At 37.2% G+C, this 19,126-nt stretch overlaps 1 protein-coding gene across 2 annotated transcripts in view; it reads left to right on the forward strand.

Moving 5' to 3' along the window:
• osbpl3b (oxysterol binding protein-like 3b) overlaps positions 1-19,126 on the forward strand; it is a 98,181-nt gene that overhangs the window by 39,515 nt on the left and 39,540 nt on the right. For both annotated transcript variants that reach the window (XM_081389468.1, XM_081389469.1), the window contains exons 3-11: positions 6,971-7,087; positions 7,598-7,651; positions 9,012-9,125; positions 10,144-10,308; positions 11,538-11,649; positions 11,874-11,977; positions 14,920-15,012; positions 15,358-15,517; positions 18,310-18,440. In XM_081389468.1, coding sequence (XP_081245594.1) covers positions 6,971-7,087; positions 7,598-7,651; positions 9,012-9,125; positions 10,144-10,308; positions 11,538-11,649; positions 11,874-11,977; positions 14,920-15,012; positions 15,358-15,517; positions 18,310-18,440 — 1,050 coding nt within the window. The remainder of the gene's footprint in view (positions 1-6,970; positions 7,088-7,597; positions 7,652-9,011; positions 9,126-10,143; positions 10,309-11,537; positions 11,650-11,873; positions 11,978-14,919; positions 15,013-15,357; positions 15,518-18,309; positions 18,441-19,126) is intronic.

Consider the following 19,126-nt stretch of genomic DNA (forward strand, 5'->3'; position numbering starts at 1 on the left):
CGCCATTGATTTTAGACCAGGTTTTTTTTGGTCAATGACGCAGTCTATTTCAGTTGCCTCAAGATAGCAACGCGTCAACAATGCGCCTGAACACACCTCGTTTTTGCTATTTAAACTACGCGGTGCAAGATGTGAAAATGATAACTGCATCAGGCTGAAACTAGCAAAAACGTTTGCGTCACACCTGGTGTATGATAGGGCCCACAGTGTTTGAGGGCAGATCAAAGTAGACGTGTTTGCAGGCAGTCAACGAAGACCATAGGCTGGCATTGTGCAAATGTGTTACCGTGTTACTTATGCAGGAATTCTTGACGACTCGTTTAAGTGGTTCAGAGTCAGTTCTTTCTTTTGGTAGACAATAACTTACTTATCATGCACTTTCGACTTTACAACTTTGCAGAACGTTTACATTCACAGACAGCTATATTACACACTGCATGTAAGATAATATTCGAAAAAGCATAATAGGGGCACTTTAAAGAGAGTACACGTTCATGACTAAGAGCATGAGTATGCGCATGTCACTTAAGTGCACATTTAAAAAGTGCACTTTGTAATGTCAAATTAAATGTTTTATTTTAAAGTACATTCATGATGTTCTAATAATATTTTGTAATGCTTTTTTGTAAAGAAGTACACTTATTTTGATATGTTGACTAACATTCTAAAGCACATGTAAAGTACTTGATTATCATTTTGTAGTGTTATTTGTTATAAACTATAGTGTGATTTGATATTACTTTATTATTTAAATTATATATTCTGCAATAGACAACCATTTCAAAGTCAAAATAACTAATTATGAAATTACATATAAAAATGTACTCAGGTCCTACTTAACTGGGTCAAAAAGCACTCTAAAGCATATATTATTTCTATATTTAAAATATTATTTATGTAATGATTACTCTTTTTAAAAGTATGCTAAAAGTTCTCTTTTACAAGGGTTGGTTGATCAGCTGGGCTGTTCCACTGTCATAACTCCCTTGAAGGTTGTGTTTGCTCTTTGATTTGAAATGTTGTGTAAGTGCATTTGGTTTCATTAGTCTCACTCTGTGGTTCTTAATGCATGTTTGGGTTTTGTCCTTGGCTATAGAGATGTCTCTTTGAAAGTTGTCCTTGATGTAGTGAATTGCTGAGAGTGTGTCTGGGCAGTGCAGCTCTTGCCTTGAGGAAGAGACAGAGTTTGCTGAAGAGGGAGAATGGAGACCCACATTTTTGTCCTGTCTGTCAGGACTCTAAACTAGATGTACCGCATCGCGGTACAAAATATGACCGCCGCTCAGGCCTGCACTGGCTTTCCACAAAAATAAATGACGTGGAGTAATTTGGCTGTATTGCGTGTTTATGTATATACCTAAAAAAGTAATAGTATGTGCATGTCTGTCTGTGTGTGTGTGTGTGTGTGTGTGTGTGTGTGTGTGTGTGTGTGTGTGTGTATGTGTGTGTCTGTGTGTGTGTGTGTGTGTGTGTGTGTCTGTGCGTGTATGTATGTGTGCGTACATGTGTGCGCGTGTGTGTTTGTGTGTCTGTGCATGTGGATTTGTATGTGTGTGTGTATGGGTGTGTGTCTGTGCGTGTGGATGTCAGTGTGTGTGCATGCTTGCGTTTGTTTGTATTCCTGCATGTGTGTGTGTGACAGTATCATCCTAAACCAGCAACCCTTCGCTCAACAGCACCATCTACAGGCCGATGAGTGTACAGTCACTAAATGTGCACATAAATGAATTTATTTTATACCCCCCCATGGATGAAATTCTACAAAACTTAGCAGAGGATACCCCCAGAGGATGTCAAGTTAATCATACACATGAAATATGGTGCAGTTCTGAACATCTCAACTGAAGATAGGGGCGATCAAAGCAGAATAATATTGGGGGGGGGGGGTGAGGGTGAGGGTGAGTGGCCCCCGGGGACCAAACGAAATTTTTCCGTAGAAGTCTAGTGGGGCTACATGCCCACCAAATTTCATGTTCCCCGGTGTTTCGGTGTCCCTGGTATCGTTGACGAAAAATTTACGGGGGCCCCAGCGCAGGGGGGGGGAAGTGGCCCCCGGGGACCAAACGAAATTTTTCCATAAAAGTCTAGTAGACCAACATACCATAAAAATTTCTTCATCCTCGGTGCCACGGTTCAGGTAGTTATTTAGGAAAAACTGCATTTTTTGGGGTTTGGGGGGGCGCGGGGGGGGGGGGCGCGGGGGGGGGGAGTGGCCCCCGGGGACCAAACGAAATTTTTCCGTAGAAGTGTAGTGGGGCTACATGCCCACCAAATTTCATATTCCCCGGTGCTTCGGTGTCCCTGGTATCGTTGACGAAAAATTTACGGGGGCCCCAGCGCGGGGGGGGAAGTGGCCCCCGGGGACCAAACAAAAATTTTCCGTAAAAGTCTAGTAGACCAACATACCATAAAAATTTCTTCATCCTCGGTGCCACGGTTCAGGTAGTTATTTAGGAAAAACTGCATTTTTTGGTTTTGGGGGGGGCCAGCGCGGGGGGGGAGTGGCCCCCGGGGACCAAACGAAATTTTTCCTTAGAAGTCTAGTGGGGCTACATGCCCACCAAATTTCATGTTCCCCGGTGTTTCGGTGTCCCTGGTATCGTTGACGAAAAATTCAGTAAGGTGACGGGAAAAAAAAAAAAAAAAAACTTTGACAATCCCTATATGACCGCTTTCGCTAGCTACGCTAGCGGCGGTCATAATAATAGAGAGAATATTTCTCCTCTCTAAATTCCCACCTGATTGCTAACAGGTGTTTATGCACATAAATTTGTTATTACCATAATGTTGATTTATCCAGAGAATTGTGAATGAGTAACCTTGTTCCTGCAGTTAGTATTTAGCCTAAATCACTTAAAACAATCTCCATATAAGGACTTTGTATAGTCATTCTTCACTTAAACACTTTTTATATATTTTAATTATTACACACTACAGTTCAAATGTTTTGGATATGTACGATTGTTTAATGAACCTCTATTTCACTGTTGTTTAAATGTAATTTATTCCTGTGATGGCAAAGCTGAATTTTTGTGGAAACTGTGATTTTTATGTTTTATTTTCAGCATTCTTTGATGAATTGACAGTTCAAAAGAGCAGCATTTATTTGAAATTATTTGACATCTTTTGAAACAATATCACTTTTGATCTATTTAATGGATCTTTGCCAAATAAAAGTATTGATTTCTTTAAAAAAAAACTGCTTTATACTTTTGAATGGTAGTGTCATGGTTTGTGTTGGTTCCGAATTTTATCCTACATTCAAGATTTTCTGTATGAAGATGTTTTTACACTACTATTGACAAATATTTCCAATTAGTGAAATCAAGAAATGACAGTCATTGCATGCAGGAGCTCTAAACCTATAAATAAGCTGAATACTGGAATGATTTGTTGGATGTTTTTTTTTTCTGTGTTCCTAAAGAAGGGGAGAAGAATCATAAGCTGGCAGCAACTCCATTTTTCTAGGCCCGCTGCCTTCATGTCCTAATAAAACATTTTCTATCAATTTATTATGCATTTATCATACAAATAAGGACAGTGCACTAAAACTATATAGTAATTGACAAATAATATAGAAAAGTAATTGAAAAATGGTTTATATATTAATTTATTTATATAATAACCATGTGGAGATGCTTATTTCGCCAACACTTTATTTTACAGTGTCTTTGTTACATGTAGTTACTGTAGTTATAACTATAAATTATGCATAATTACATGCAAATAACCATAAGCCAAACCCTAATCTAACCTTAACCCTATAGTTGTCACACATATTCAGTCATTTGTTCGTTTAGTTTCATTTTCATAGACTTTTAGTTTGCTTTTCATTATTTCCTGTTGTCTTTGTTCACTTTCCCCACTCTAATCAGTTACCATGGCATTTCATTGGATCATCACACCTGTTAGTCTTTTAGTTCTTCATCATTGTATACTCAAGTTTCTGTGTTTCCTCAGTTCATTTCCGGCTATTGTTTGTGTGCTATATTGGATATTCTCAGTTTATTCTTTTATTAAAAACCTTTGGATTAGAACTTTTGATCTTCGTATTTGGACTCTTTGAACTTTGACAATAGTAAGTACATGTAGTTAATTATTATTACTCAGTAAATATATATAGTTACACTGAAACAAGGACACCTTTAAATAAAGTGTAACCCCTATTTCATATTAATGTGTCAAGTAGCTTCTGTAATGCAAGTGGCTGTAATGAAGTGCTAGACGAAGAAGATAATTTTGCTAACACAGTCTTTAATAATAAAATTTAGAAGATACAGGAAAATACAGGGGAAATAATAATACGACCACGTAACTAGAAACGAGATCCAACAAGGGACAAAACATAACAGAGAGTTTAAATACTAGGCGAACATAATGACAGTAAGGTGCAGATAATGTAACCAAAAGAACAAACGAGGACATAATCAAGCCAAGTCACATTTATTTATATAGCACTTTATACAATACATATTTATACAGGGCTTAATACAGAAGCAGCTTTACAGTTATAACAGGAGAATGAGTCAATGATGTAAACAGATTTCATTTTGGCTGTACAACGGCTCTAACAGAAAATAGTATCATTGTTCAGCTGAAGTCAGTTCAGTGTTGATTCAGTTAAAGATCATCAATTATTAAATTAGTTAATTGAATCTATAAAGCCTTTTTGCAAAAACATTATGTCATCGTCCAGCTCAGTTCAGTTTTTCTACAATAGTGTCAGTGCAGTCAAATCAATAATATTTTTGAATATAAAGTGTCCCCAACTAAGCAAACCAGAGGCGACAGTGGCAAGGAACCCAAACTCCCATCAGGTGACAGAATGGAAAAAAAAAACTTTGGAAGAAACCAGGTTCAGTCGGGGGCCAATTCTCCTCTGGCCAACGAACAAACACGGTGTGATTATGATTCAGGCAGCATTACAAGTCAGAATTCAGATTGTGGATCGGAAGCATTCAAATATTTCATCCAGTTCCTTTTGCTTGAAGATCGGATTCATCCCTCCAGTATGGAGACGCAGCTGATCATAGGTCTGTGCAGAGGACTTGTCTGGTTCTTATGGTCTTTGCTGAGGATCTGTGGCTGTCGTGTCAACCTTCACAGGGTATTGTCTTATTTACAGGATCTCTGCTGACATTCAGGGCTGCATTGTGGTCATGCCTAGGTGCAGGTCCACCATCTGATTCGGATACAATAACGATGCAACAATTACATCATGTGCGTTCCCGGTTCCAGTTGACCTAATATATTCAGCCTAACAATCCTCTAACGAATGTGAATTATAGAAATGTGATAATGTGTTATGTGAATGTCAGGTTAAAGAGATGGGTTTTTAGTCTAGATTTAAACTGACAGAGTGTGTCTGCTCCAAACTGTTCCAGAGGTTGCTAAATAGGAAAAAGATCTACTTCCAGCAGTTGATTTTGATATTCTAGGTATTATCAACTGGCCAGAATTTTGAGATTGCAATAGACGTGAAGGATTATTATTTGTTAAGAGCCAACTCAAGTACTTAGGAGCTAAACCATTTAGTGCTTTGTAAGTAATTAGCAAGATTTTAAAATCTATGCAATGTTTAATAGGTAACCAATGCAGTGTTGACAGAACCAGGCTATGTGGTCATACTGGTCTAGCTGCTGCAGTTTGGACCAGCTGGAGTTTGTTTATTAAGCGTGCAAGGCAGCCACCCAGTAGAGCATTACAATAATCTATTCTTGAGGTCATGAACTCATGAACTAACTTTTCTGTATTTGTCATTGAGAGCATATGTCGTAATTTAGATATTTTTTAAGATGGAAAAATGCATTTTTAAAGATGCAAGAAATGTGGCTTTCAAATGAAATGTTAGTATCAAAGAGCACACCCAGGCTCCTAACGGACGACGAAGATTTGACAGAGCCATCAAGTGTTAGACAGTATTCTAGGTTATTACGTGCAGAGGTTTTTGGTCCAATAATTAAAATGTAGTTTTTTTTTTTTTTTTTTCAGAATTAAGTAGTAGGAAATTACTAGTCATCCAATTTTTATATCAACTATGCATTCCGTTAATTTTGGTATTGGTATATTTCATCGGATCGCAAAGAAATATAGAGCTGAGTATCATCAGTGTAACAGCAAAAAATGTATGCTATATGCTTCCTAATGATATATCATAAGGGTAGTATGTACAGGGTGAAAAGCAACAGTCCTAGTACTGAGCCTTGCTGTACTCTATACATACTGAACTCGTGATCAATATGACACCTCTTTATTTACTACTACAGATTGATACCAGTCAGATAAGTATGAACCATGCCAATGCAATTCCACTAATGCCAATGTAATTTTCAAATCTATTCAAAAGAATGTTGTGGTCGATAGTATCAAATGCAGCACTAAGATCAAGTAACACTAATGGAGAGATACAACCAAGATCGGATGATAAGAGCAAATGAGATCAGTCTCAGTACTATGATACGATCTAAATCCTGACTGGAAATCCTCCAGATACAATTTCTTTCTTAAAAGGAACATAGTTGTGAGGAAGATACTGCCTTTTCTAGTATTTTTGGACTAGAAATGAAGGAAACCAAAAACAGAGCAGGAAAACAGTAACTAAGGGTAACAGAACTAAGAACAAAACAGAGAATATCAAAATAAGAGTAAAAGACTGTGACAGCATTACTTGTTGACTCTTTATTTTCACACTGCATGTTTTTTCGTCATCCTCATGTGTAAATAATGTTAAGCAGTCCTGCCTAATGATAGCCATCCAATTATATTTACTGCAGTATAAACGGTATCTCTACCAGTTGACATATTTATGGTCACATGTTTTATTTAATTGGCATTTTTTCATAGGCAGTATTTTGTATTTTGATAACACATATTTTTAAGATAGCTCATATACTTAATACTTACAGTTTATTACTGTTTTTCATTGTAAATATGTGTACAGTGTAAATATGTATTGAATGGAATTGTACAGGACAACTGGGAGATCGTCGAGGGCTTGCGTGGTGGTCTTTCTAATGTTCAGGAGCCAGAGAAGCAGTCCGGCTACATGCTGAAGAAGAGAAAATGGCCCATGAAAGGTTGGCACAAGGTATGTTTGGGAAATTGTCATGTCTCTACCAATGTTTTATTTAAAATATTTGGAAGACATGGAATAATTGGATGAATTAGTGTAAACGCAGATATTTCCAAAATTACATTTCAAAGCAGCTGAGTGGATTCGTGCTAACCTGTCTGAACACATTGTGCTCACACTGATGGACTCTGGGGTGGCTGATGATTAAAGAACTTGATGAATGATCTTCCTGTGCATCATTTTGTTCAATTTTAGCACACAATAACACATCTTTTTTGATGCTCAAATACTTCTATGGCAGTTAATGTGCAAATGCAACCCTTATTTGCCTTGAAACTACCCATATTCCCCTTCAACCAAAAAGAGTGTATACAAGAATAGACAGAAAAGAGGCATAGTGATATACAGCCTCTCATTCATCAAGAGTGTTTTAGCGTCGCCTGAAAGGACATTCATCATTTACCAAATAAATCTGACTCAAGTTTCTCCTCTGTCCTCTCCTCTTTGTGCTTCTTTTTTTCACAGAGATTCTTCTACTTGGACAAGGGCATTTTGAAGTACGCCAAATGCGAAGCTGATGTGAGTCTAAAAGGCCTCACATATATAAATACTGTATACACACACACTCACTTAGTCCATTGAACTAAAGCATTCAGGACTTTTAGTGGTCACTTCTCCTTCATGCAAGTTTTTACAGAGTTCCAGCAATCTTCAGAGGTCTTCATCCTCCATCTTTCCGCCAATACATGTTTCCTGCTGAAAAAAGCCTCTTGCTGTGGGAATGTAAAAATTAAGGTTAATTTCCCCAGGGTTTGATAGCATCATCTATAGCCGATAGTTTACAAATGTCTAAATTTCATAACAAAAACTGTTATGCTACCCCTGTGCTGCGATTGCCTTCCCTCACACCAATCTACCCTTTTAAGCAGCATTATGAAGTGGACGTGTATGGCCAGGGTATTCAGTTATAACGAAAATACATAATTAACCTGCCGTATATCTTTCAGATTTATCTGGGGCTTTGTTAGCCTCTAATTCAAGGCCACTAGTCGAATGTTCTTGTGAGAATGCATCATTGACAAGGTTATGCATTAGCAAAATTTGCCAAAGCCCTCTTGTATTTTACGTCACCTTTTTGTGAAGAATCACTGTTTTGAATGCACAATATGTTGCTTACACAGGGTTGGGAACCAAGAGCAGGTTCTTAAAAAATACAAATATAGAAATATTGGAAATTAATTACATTTAGTCTAATTACAGAATTAATGACTCTTATGCACAGGTTATTTTTAGTGAATCAAACTCAGTGTAGTTACTGACTGATTGTTTACATGTCAGTATGTAGTTGAAAATACACATTATGCATTTTGTCATTACTATTTCATAATTTAAAGAATGAATGAATTTATTTTTAGTAAATGTGTTGTTAAAGGCCTTTTGTAGGATTGCATTTGTGAAAAGTCTTTTGCAAGAATTGTATTAAAGTGATTTCACTTTCAAATTTAAGTATTAATATAATTTATTAAAAGTATTATTTCATTATTTGTCACCTGAACTGTATACTTTTTTTTTTTAAATTTTATTCCTTATAAATACTAAGTTTTGTTATCGGAACTGCTTGGGAACCAAATCCTTAAATTCTTCACAATTTGCATCTCTACTTTCATGTCATTCATGCAAATCTATGAAATAGCCACAGTAAGCTGGGATTACTTGGGCTATCTCACTCTATCTGTTTTATTTTTGGTGTAAAGGATGCAGTAGATTTGATTATTTATGGAAAAGCAAAACCAAGAATTCACTGAACCTATATTCAAACCAAGAGCAACATATTTGCTCAGTAGTAATTTGAGTGTGTTGTAACTGAGTAACATAATGTTGTATTGATATATGACGTAGCGTTGATATTTTTTGGTCAAACCTTCTGTCTGTGCTGTAGGTGGAAAAAGGCAAGCTCCACGGCTGCATTGATGTGGGACTGTCCGTCATGGCCATTAAGAATAAGGCTAAGTGCATTGATCTGGATGCAGAAGAAAACATTTACCACTTAAAGGTATCACAACAATTATAGTATTAGACTGACCTCAAAATATTAATATTACCTCATATTAACGTAGCACTAGGAGGTTATTTTGCCTTTAAAGTTTTCTGGCTATATGAGAAAGAGTTTTGATGTCCCACCCAAAACTGAATTTAGAATGCCTTTTAAATGGTAGTATAATTCAATTTAAATTAAATGTCATTTGAGATGCAAACAGAATGCAGAATCTATCTATCTATCTATCTATCTATCTATCTATCTATCTATCTATCTATCTATCTATCTATCTATCTATCTATCTATCTATCTATCTATCTATCTATCTATCTATCTATCTATCTATCTATCTATCTATCTATCTATCTATCTATCTATCTATCTATCTATCTATCTATCTATCTATCTATCTATCTATCTATCTATCTATCTATCTATCTATCTATTTTTTCAATAACATTTCCCAGAATGTAAATATATTGTAGAATTACATTTTGAGGTCAATATGAAATTTGTTAATATAAAGTTATAAATAATAAGATGTCTAAATAAAAAAATATTTAATTATGTTTTGTTCAAAAATATGACTAATGAAATTCCTGTGTTTAATTTCTTTGAATTGCAGTATTGTTTTAAATTCTGAAATTTGTCCAAGCATGTTTTTACTAATATTATCTTTATCTACGTTGTATTGGCTGGCTTATCATGTTAAAAGCTTTTTAAAAATCTATACAATTCCAAAACATATTAACAGTTTAAAATTAGAAAGCTTTACAAACCTCAACAGAGAGATTGATTTTAAAATGAAATTCTGCTCCCATGTAGTGGATCCTCTTTTAAAGAGAATCATTTATGGGGGGAAAAGGGTTTTGTCAGCTTCCGTTTGATTTTCTCCAGTTTGAACTCTTGATCTCATGAATAGGAAGCAAGTCCTTCAATACAAAGTCATGAGGTCAACAGCAGCACAGCATCAAGAAAAACAGCTTCTGAATCCTGATTGAGTAGTTTACCTGTGGTCTCCTTGTGCTTGCAGATCAAGTCCCAGGAGCTGTTTGATGAATGGGTCTCTAAGCTCCGTCACCACAGACTTTACAGGCAGAATGAGATTGCCATGTTCCCTCATGAGAAAACGCTCTTCCACCCTCATTACCCCCTCACCTCCTCCCCCACGACACCCGACAGTCAGTCCATCAGAAAGGTGATGCCATGGGACACGTTGAGGGATTAGATGGAAAGATAAATGTCAGATGAAATGACAATGACTGTGCTAGTCCTTTAACTTTGAGAGGACGTTAAAGGTCTATTGTACCTTAATGCCTACAGCAGTTGTCAACTTTTAGAAACTGACTCTCAAAAATGACTTTTCATTTATTTTGTCCACTAACAATATCCACCAGTGTATACACATTTATCACAGTATAAGTTTTTTTTCTGAAGGTAATGAAAATTCCCACATTTTTCCACCTTATCTCAAATTATGTGTTAATATCATTCTGTGATGACTGTGGAAATGGCATTTTTTCAACTTTTTGGCATAAATTGTCTTTTGTCTTGCTCAGGCTTACTTAAAAGCTAGTTTTAGTCCTGAATACACACAATTAAAGCTGCGCATACACAATTTGGTCGTTCTAACGACATCTATCGCATGGTACTTGCAGAACAGCTCTTACATCAGTTACATGCTCTACTGCACGGATGAATCTGATGCTTTGAGGAATACCCATGGTTACCAGTGATTACTGTGTCAGAGTGGATCTGTCATTATACAGTACACCAAGATCTACTGACAGTAAGAAGAATTTGCAGATAAAGTGCAGATATGATAAAGTACTAATCCAACCCGGCAGTTAAAAATGTAAAGCATTATTTGTAGTCTTTCAAATTCAACACAGATTTTATGTACTCAGTCAATAATGGAATTCCAATCATATCTAATAAAAAATACACCTTTAAATAATATTGTTATCATTTTTGCATAATTTGACAATCACAGATTGATTGGAAATGGTGCACAATTAAAATATCCCATTCACAAATGATATATGCAATTGTGCGGTGTGGTGGAAATTATGTCACAGCTGTGGGACAGTTGTAGTTTTTGCAAAATAGATGTAAATCAATTTCACAAAATAAATATTGAAATGATTTATATCATAATATTATCCATAAATAAAAGAAATTAGAAAATGTAAAAAATGTGACCTTCATATACAGTAACAAAAAGGGGAAAAAAATATTTGTTTGTTTGTGATATGATTTGACTACTTTAAACAGCCAGAATGTTATGAAGCTAATATTGTTTTATTTTGCTATTGTTTTATTAATACATTTCTCTTTCTCTCTCTTCTTAATCATTTTCTGTCTTCTTTTCTGTCTCTATCATCTCCCTATCATTTTCTTTTCATGCTTATCTCTCTCTCTCTCTAGCGTGCCTCTCTTGCAAAGCAGTCCTCTCTTCACTCGCCTGTATCTTTTACCAGCCAGGCCAAGGTGACCGCCTGGCTCCAGTCTTCTGATGACATGGACAGGTGCACCAAAGGTACACACATACACACCAATTTATAAATCCATCTCATACAGAAGATGCTGTGTCTGCAGCTTTTTACATACTCTCACTCTCTCTCTCTCTCTCTCTCTCTCTCTCTCTCTCTCTCTCTCTCTCTCTCTCTCTCTCTCTCTCTCTCTCTCTCTCTCTCTCTCTCTCTCTCTCTCTCTCTCTCTCTCTCTCTCTCTCTCTCTCTCTCTCTCTCTTCTCTCTCTCAGAACTCTCGGTATGTGAGGCTCAGCTCCTGGAACTGAATCACTTGTTAAGAAGTATGGAGGTGTTACACCGCACTTACTCCGCCCCAGCCATCAATGCTCTGCAGGTTACATGTCATTCATGCAAAAAATTAAATACTTTTTTTGATTATAATTTTGTTAACATAATTACACAAGCTATATATCAGAATTTGTTTTTGGTTAGATTAAGTGTTTTACATATCCAGAAATGTAAGGATGTTTTTAGTTGAATTAGTATTATTTTACATTTTTAAAGTGTCCCTATTATGCTTTTTTATATATCATCTTTAGTGTGTAATATAGCTGTGAATGTGAAAGGCCTGCAAAGTTCCAAAGATCAAAGTGCGTGATAAATGTTAATAAAGAGTTAATGGAGTCTCCCAAAAGAAAGAACTGATTCTGAAGTTTGAGTCTTCAGTAATTCCAGTCTTACTTCCTGCATAAACCTATTTGTAGGTTTGTAACAAATTTGCATAATGCCAGTCGATGGTTTTCATTGGTTGCCCACGAGCAATGTCCACTTTGCCCCGCCCTCAAACGCTGTAGTTGTAGCTGAGGCCTGGAAGAGTTTGATTCATGTTGTCGGGCTGGAATTGATACGGTAAAACCAACGCCATCGTTCCCATTCGTATCACTGTGTATATTCAAGCCTCCTGAGCTGAAATTTAGATACGGTAATGGGAGTTTTGTTTCTGACGCGCTGTAAGCAGTTGACCAATCACAACAGACTGGGCCATCTGACCAATCAGAGCAGAGAAGGCTCTCGGAAAGGAGGGGTTTAGAGAGACTGGATTCTTGATCAAACCGTTTCAGACACCATAAGGAAAGAGGTGATGCTGCAATGTGAGGAAATTTTAGTGTTTTTTGACCTTGGATGCATGTAAACCTATTGCAGTAGACCTTCAAAACAAGCCTTTGAAATAGCTTAATGGGGGCACTTAAAGTATTACTTGGACAACTTTTCAAAATGTTAAATAGAAAAAACTTTAACATTGCTGCCATCAAAAAAGGCCAATCCTAGTCCCTCAGGCAGTGTTCCAGCTGTGCCTGTGAATGCTGTTAATGCTCTTTTCTTCTGCCCAACTGACAAACAATTCGGTTGATAGCACAAGTTCAGAAGGATAGCCATGATGAGATTTGCAGTATTCAATTATTCCACATAACCGCCATAACAGATGAGACATTATTCAGAAAGTTGTCCTTTTCATCTTCCAAATGGGCCAACTTATTTTATTACAATATCTGTTTACTTTAGCTGCTGCAAAATTTAACTGTTGTCTCTGGATATTTCAATAATTAAAGTCGTCACAAAATCAAAATTGACCCTATTTACTTTGTTAGCGCACATTAGTAGTCTTGTGGTGAACAATTAATCTGTGTAAGTTAAAGGGATAGTTCACTTTGAAATTAAATTTTGGTATGTTTTAGCTTACCTCAAGGGCATCCAAGATGTAGGTGTCTTTTTTTCCGCAGTAGTTTCAATTTTGATATTTTTAGGTCAAACCGTTCTTGTCTGTCAGTCTTATAATGCAGGTCTATGGTCACCACCTCAAAGAGCATGCACAGAGTCCAAATTAAAACAATTCCCCATCGTCCAAATTAAACAATTCCCCATCGTAAGTACACATTGATGGCCTAAGACACGAAACGAGCGGTTTGTGTGAGAAAACGAACAGTATTTATATCGTTTTTAGCTCTTATACACAGCCACGTCTAAGTGATCTGAGGGCGTGGGCGCTTCCTGCTGTGTGACGTGTGCGCAGACTGGTGCATAGATATATACACTAGATGTCGCATTAAAGACATTCGTTCCAATGAACTGCCGTAGCCAAGGCGACATCTAGTGTATATATCTATGCACCAGTCTGCGTACACATCACACACCAGGATGCGCGCGTGCCCTCAGATCACTTAGACGTGGCTGTGTTATAAGAGCTAAAAACGATATACTGTTCGTTATCTCACACAAACCGCTCGTTTCGTGTCTTAGGCCATAAATGTGTACTCACGATGGGGAATTGTTTAATTTGGACGATGGGGAATTGTTTTAATTTGGACTCTGTGCATGCTCTTTGAGGGGGTGACCATAGACCTGCATGATATGACTGTCAGACAAGAACGGTTTGACCTAAATATATCAAAATTTAAACTACTGCGGAAAAAAAGACACCTACATCTTGGATGCCTTGAGGTAAGCTAAAACATACCAAAATTTAATTTCAAAGTGAACTATCCCTTTAATAGACTGAAAAATATTTGTTTGTTGTGGTAATCTTTAATCAAAATCTGACAATTTGCTTCCGCTCTGGAATGGCATTCCTTCTCTGATGACGTCAGTTTGACGGCTTGGGTTGAATATCCTTAACCACTCCCCTCCAACCATCAGTCTGCTATGAGTGAGGGATGGAGAGGTGCGCTAAAGTAAAACCCCTCCCTCTATTCAATATTCCGTTTCACTTGAAAATACGTCACAACACTAAAGTAAAGTCAGTTGTAACTTCTGGTTCACTGGGACCTTTAAGGACAAGTTCACATATTTTCATTTTGTGTCATCTGGCGGACAAATCAACAGGGAGATCTAGGTGCTGGTAACATGGAGAGAGTACACATTGTTCATTTACAACATATACTACTGATATTGTAAGAAGTACAAAGCTGGATGAAAATCACAAACTTGTCTCTTGAGATGCTTATCCCTTGAATTAATCCCCTTATTTTGTAATAGAATTTTATTTACACCAATCTAAAATCAGTCATTAAGTAAATTTTGGCATCACAAAATTATAATGTATAGTGTGAAAAATGGATATTTATTTTGAGATTCGCTAAAGATTACATTTAATTTTAATTCTTATCTTCTCTATCTAATTCTTGATCGATACAGGTATATTAAAACATATCTAATATCGGTCGATAACCGATATGGTACTGATATATTGTGCATATTAAAGAATCCATTTTAATGAAGGGGTTTTCAGTATGTATTGGGGGATTGACAGGATTTTTCAGTATCTTTTGTTTTGTGTAGGCTTCAATGTATGACAGCCCGAAAAAAGAGAAGAGACATCCCAAAAAATGGCGTGGCAAGAATTACGGGAAAGACAACAAAACCACCCTGCAGGTGATCTGTGACCTTCTACTTGCATACCTGATTTTAAAATATAAAACTTCCTTTAAAACAGTCTTCACTTCAGTTTACAAGAGAGCCAGGCATTTTAATGTTAATTTGCTGATGTATTATGTGCATGAATTGTGTGATGATAATGAAAGTCACTCTCATTCGCACACCTCATCCTGGATTCCCTTAACTATTACACAAAGGACCATTAAGTATTACTGCATGGACTACAAATTTTCTATTACATTTTCCTCAGGCCATTTATCTCACAGTGTTCCTTTTGCAAAAATGAATCGCACCATCATTGATCATTGACCTGGTATTTTCTCCTTCCTCTGATGTTTTTAGGTTCCGAGTTGTATTTCAGCAGGCTCTGTCCGTCTCCACGCGTCCAATCCAAACCTCTCTTCAGTAGACCTGACCAATGAGAAGAGTTACCATGAACCTCTAGACTCGCCTATAGACGTTTCCAAACTGCAGGAAGACTTCTGCCGCGTCGCAAACAACCGTGAGTGCTGCAACAGAAAACTAGTGAATCTTTTTTTCAACTAGATTAAGTGATGTATCACTGGAATGTGTCTTTCGTGACAAATGTTACCTCATTGTTCTCGCCCAAATCCTACATTTTTGTCTCAAAATGTCTTATTTGCATATAAAATATGTGTCATTGGAATGAAATTGCTGAGGGAAAAGCCAAAACTCTGAAGAACGTGACATGTTTATTGCAAATGTGTTTTTGCACTTTATCTTCATGAGGATTGTGAAAATCAGTATCTCATGGTCAAATAAATTTCCAAGGTTTCATTGGACAGTATCACAACTTTGAATGAGCTGACCAACAAGAATAAAATAGTGTAGAATGAGAAGACAGTATGAGTTTCCATGCTAGTTGCTGTTGTATTATGTTGGTTTGGTGCTTTTCTACATGATGTACTAGCATGGTATTTCTAGTGAAGATGGATGACAAAATATATCTAGCTGATTAAGCTAGTTAAGAGTGTTAGGGATAGCAGCAAAGCATCTCATCATGCTAATGATCGCCTTTTTAACTGGGTGAAATGAACGGATATCCATTCAAAGAATTTGGTGGCTCTGCAAACCTGCAGACCAAGTGTGAATTTTGATGGAAAATCTGTTATTTTCTGCATGTGGTTGGTCATTGTAAATGGGGCAACATCAGCAACATGCAAACAATCAAACATCTGATGTATAGTCAGTGCTGGGGGTAACGAGTTACAAAGTAACGAATTACAGTAATGATATTACTTTTTTGGGTAACGAAGTAAAGTAACGCATTACACTAAAAATATCGGTAACTGCACTACTTTACTGGACTATAGGAACGCGCTTTCCTGCGTTATCCAAGCCGTGTTTGCCTGCGTGAAAAGCTCTGATCTGTTTAAGTGGTGCGTGCATGCCTGTGTGTGTGTGCTTGCACCGTTGTCATAGAGATCGATTTGAGTGACGTAGCTGCTGGTGCGAAGGGGAGCGGGAAATGGAGACGGAGACGGAGACAGGGGGTTTCGGCCAGTGGCGATATTCACATTACTTTCAGTTTATTGCTCGAAAGGACAAAAATATTCGCGTGAAATGCACTCTATGCCCAGGCAGCAAGTACTTGCCATCGGGACTACCGGGAGATTCCCAGTGGGCTGACTTGCCTTTTGGGCCGACATCTCATACTTTTTTTCTTTTTCTGTTTTTTGTCTTAACGGACCATAAAACTCGTACATCGGCGGCCCATTCGTTTTGCTTAATTGGCGGCGCTGGGTTAAGTAAGTGCGTGCCGGTGTAATGCATTAGTTAAAAAAAGTTTGCGTCAGTTTTTTTTTTTCTGATAGCTGACCGGCCCATGAAACACCTTGGCCCATTGGATCTTTTCTTGATTGACACTGGGCTGGTCCAATCACATCTTTAAACACCTCCCCCTTTGGGCTTTGAGCGAGCGTGCAGTGTGTCAGTGTGTATCTGTCAAAATAGTCTGAGAGATGGAGAAGAAACGCAAGTAATGTGCAGAGAAATAGCGTGAAAAATAGACACAGGCCCTTCAAGCAGACGCTGTAAAATGTGTCAAAATGTTTTCTGCAGCAGCATGACCTTCATCAGCTCCAGTGGCTGATGATGAGGATAGTGAGGAGGATCAGGACAGAGATGAGAAAGTGTAGAGCCTGCGAGTAAGCAAAACTAACAGTTACTTTCAAAACACTCTTAGGCTATGTCATGAGTGTAGGAACCCATTACCCAGTAAGTAACGCATTATTTCCACATCTGCATAGTTGACGATTAGCGTAATTTACTATAAATTTAATGAGACGCGTTTGTAAACTTTGTTTTCCGCCAAAATAAAAGCTTGATGCAGTTTCCGTCAAAATAAAAGATCATGTGCTTATATCTCTTTCAAGTATAGAAATTAGTACAAAACTAATTATGAAAGTTTCCTTTATTTTTCAGTGCATTTGTTTTACAATATATGTCTATTAGTGTGCTATTATTATTATGGGCAAAATGCCAGGGCCGATTTTTTTTGTCCCAGTCCAGCCCTGATTATGTGTCTACCACCGCGGACATTTGTCCTTTATCCTGTTTGTGGATTTTACAGTGAGGCATATTTCTTTGTGCAGACATGGATATTGTTCTTTCATATGGTTTTACATGCCATTTTGTAAAGGCTACATTTATAAACACTATGCGGACAGGCTAAGTGATGATAGGGCTATGATGTTTGTCTACAGGGAAAATTAAGAAATGGGAAAGTAAAGTAATAAGTAGTGAAGTTACTTTTCAAATGCAGTAACTAGTAAAGTAATCTCATTACAATTTACAGAAGTAACTAGTAACTAATTACTTTTTTTGAGTAACTACCCCAACACTGTGTATAGTATGGCTGTTTATAACTGGTGCATACATATCTATTTGTGTGTGTGTGTGTATATATGTGTATATATATCAACTCAAGTACATGTTTTCACTGCACACTTCCTGTTTCCTTGATATAGCTACCTTTTTTCAAATCACCCTGATAATCTGCATGTGTACCAGTTTTCATGTGGAGGCCAAAGCAGCCTTTACACATTACACTGTACACATTAACTATAATGAAACAGAGACAACATTTAGTCTAAAATGCACATTTTGCTTTCAGAGATATGATTCATATGTATGTATACTTCCTCAAATTACAAACAGATTGTGCTTTATATATCATGCATGAAGATGTTAAGAATCAAAACCAGATTCTTCAATGATTTGTCCGCCTTATATCTGAAATGTTGCTCAACTCTTTTTTGTGTTTGTTTCCAGTTCATACAACCATGAAATCAGCCATGTGCATGCTGACTTCAGAGAAAGAGAGACTTAAACAGATGCTGGAGCACGAGTCTTGTCCCTCCCCCTCGGCCCAGCTCCTAGGACTGAAAAGTGCCCTGGCTGCTGTAAGCACACAAACACGCACACACATTTCCTCTCTGTGCATTTCCTCATGCTCAACGCTGTTTACTAACAATCGTTCCGTTTCGTGCCTAAATACTTCTTTAAAGCATTGCATGCTACTCAAGCAGAGCTCTTGTTTTGTGCAGATATAAACATACTTGTCTTATCAATTCATCAATGGCCAAAGTATAAGAAAATATTTAGATGTGCTTTCTAATAAAGTGCTGAGAATTATCTGTGGAAGTGCTATTGTAATATAATGAGTATGTCGACCTTCTAAAGAATCTTGTGAACAATAGAGTTGACCCTCCAAGGAGCCATTTTTACATGCTAAAAACAGTCTGTGCTAAATCGAGTTCTGTAATGCTGAGTAATGACTCATCTTCCTTAGTGAGTCACATTATTGTAAAACAGACCCCAACTCTAGCACTTCTGAGAATTAATGGCAAACATCTGCTCTCTGTGAGAACTGCAGGGGAATCTTTTTGAAATTCACAGTCCAGCTCCATCCTTACTGGGCACATTTAGTCTCAAGATACTTTAAACTCAGTAACTTTGTGTTCTATTAGACTTTTCCACACAACGAAAACATGCCAGGTCCAGGCCTGTCTAACTCTAAAAAAGACAAAAAAGTAATTGGGCTCAGTTTTAACGATCTGAAACGCAAGTACCAAACACTTTGTGGGCG

The sequence above is a fragment of the Scardinius erythrophthalmus genome, assembly GCF_964197995.2.
Source record: "Scardinius erythrophthalmus genome assembly, chromosome: 16".
In the NCBI taxonomy this organism is placed as follows: Eukaryota; Metazoa; Chordata; class Actinopteri; order Cypriniformes; family Leuciscidae; genus Scardinius; species Scardinius erythrophthalmus.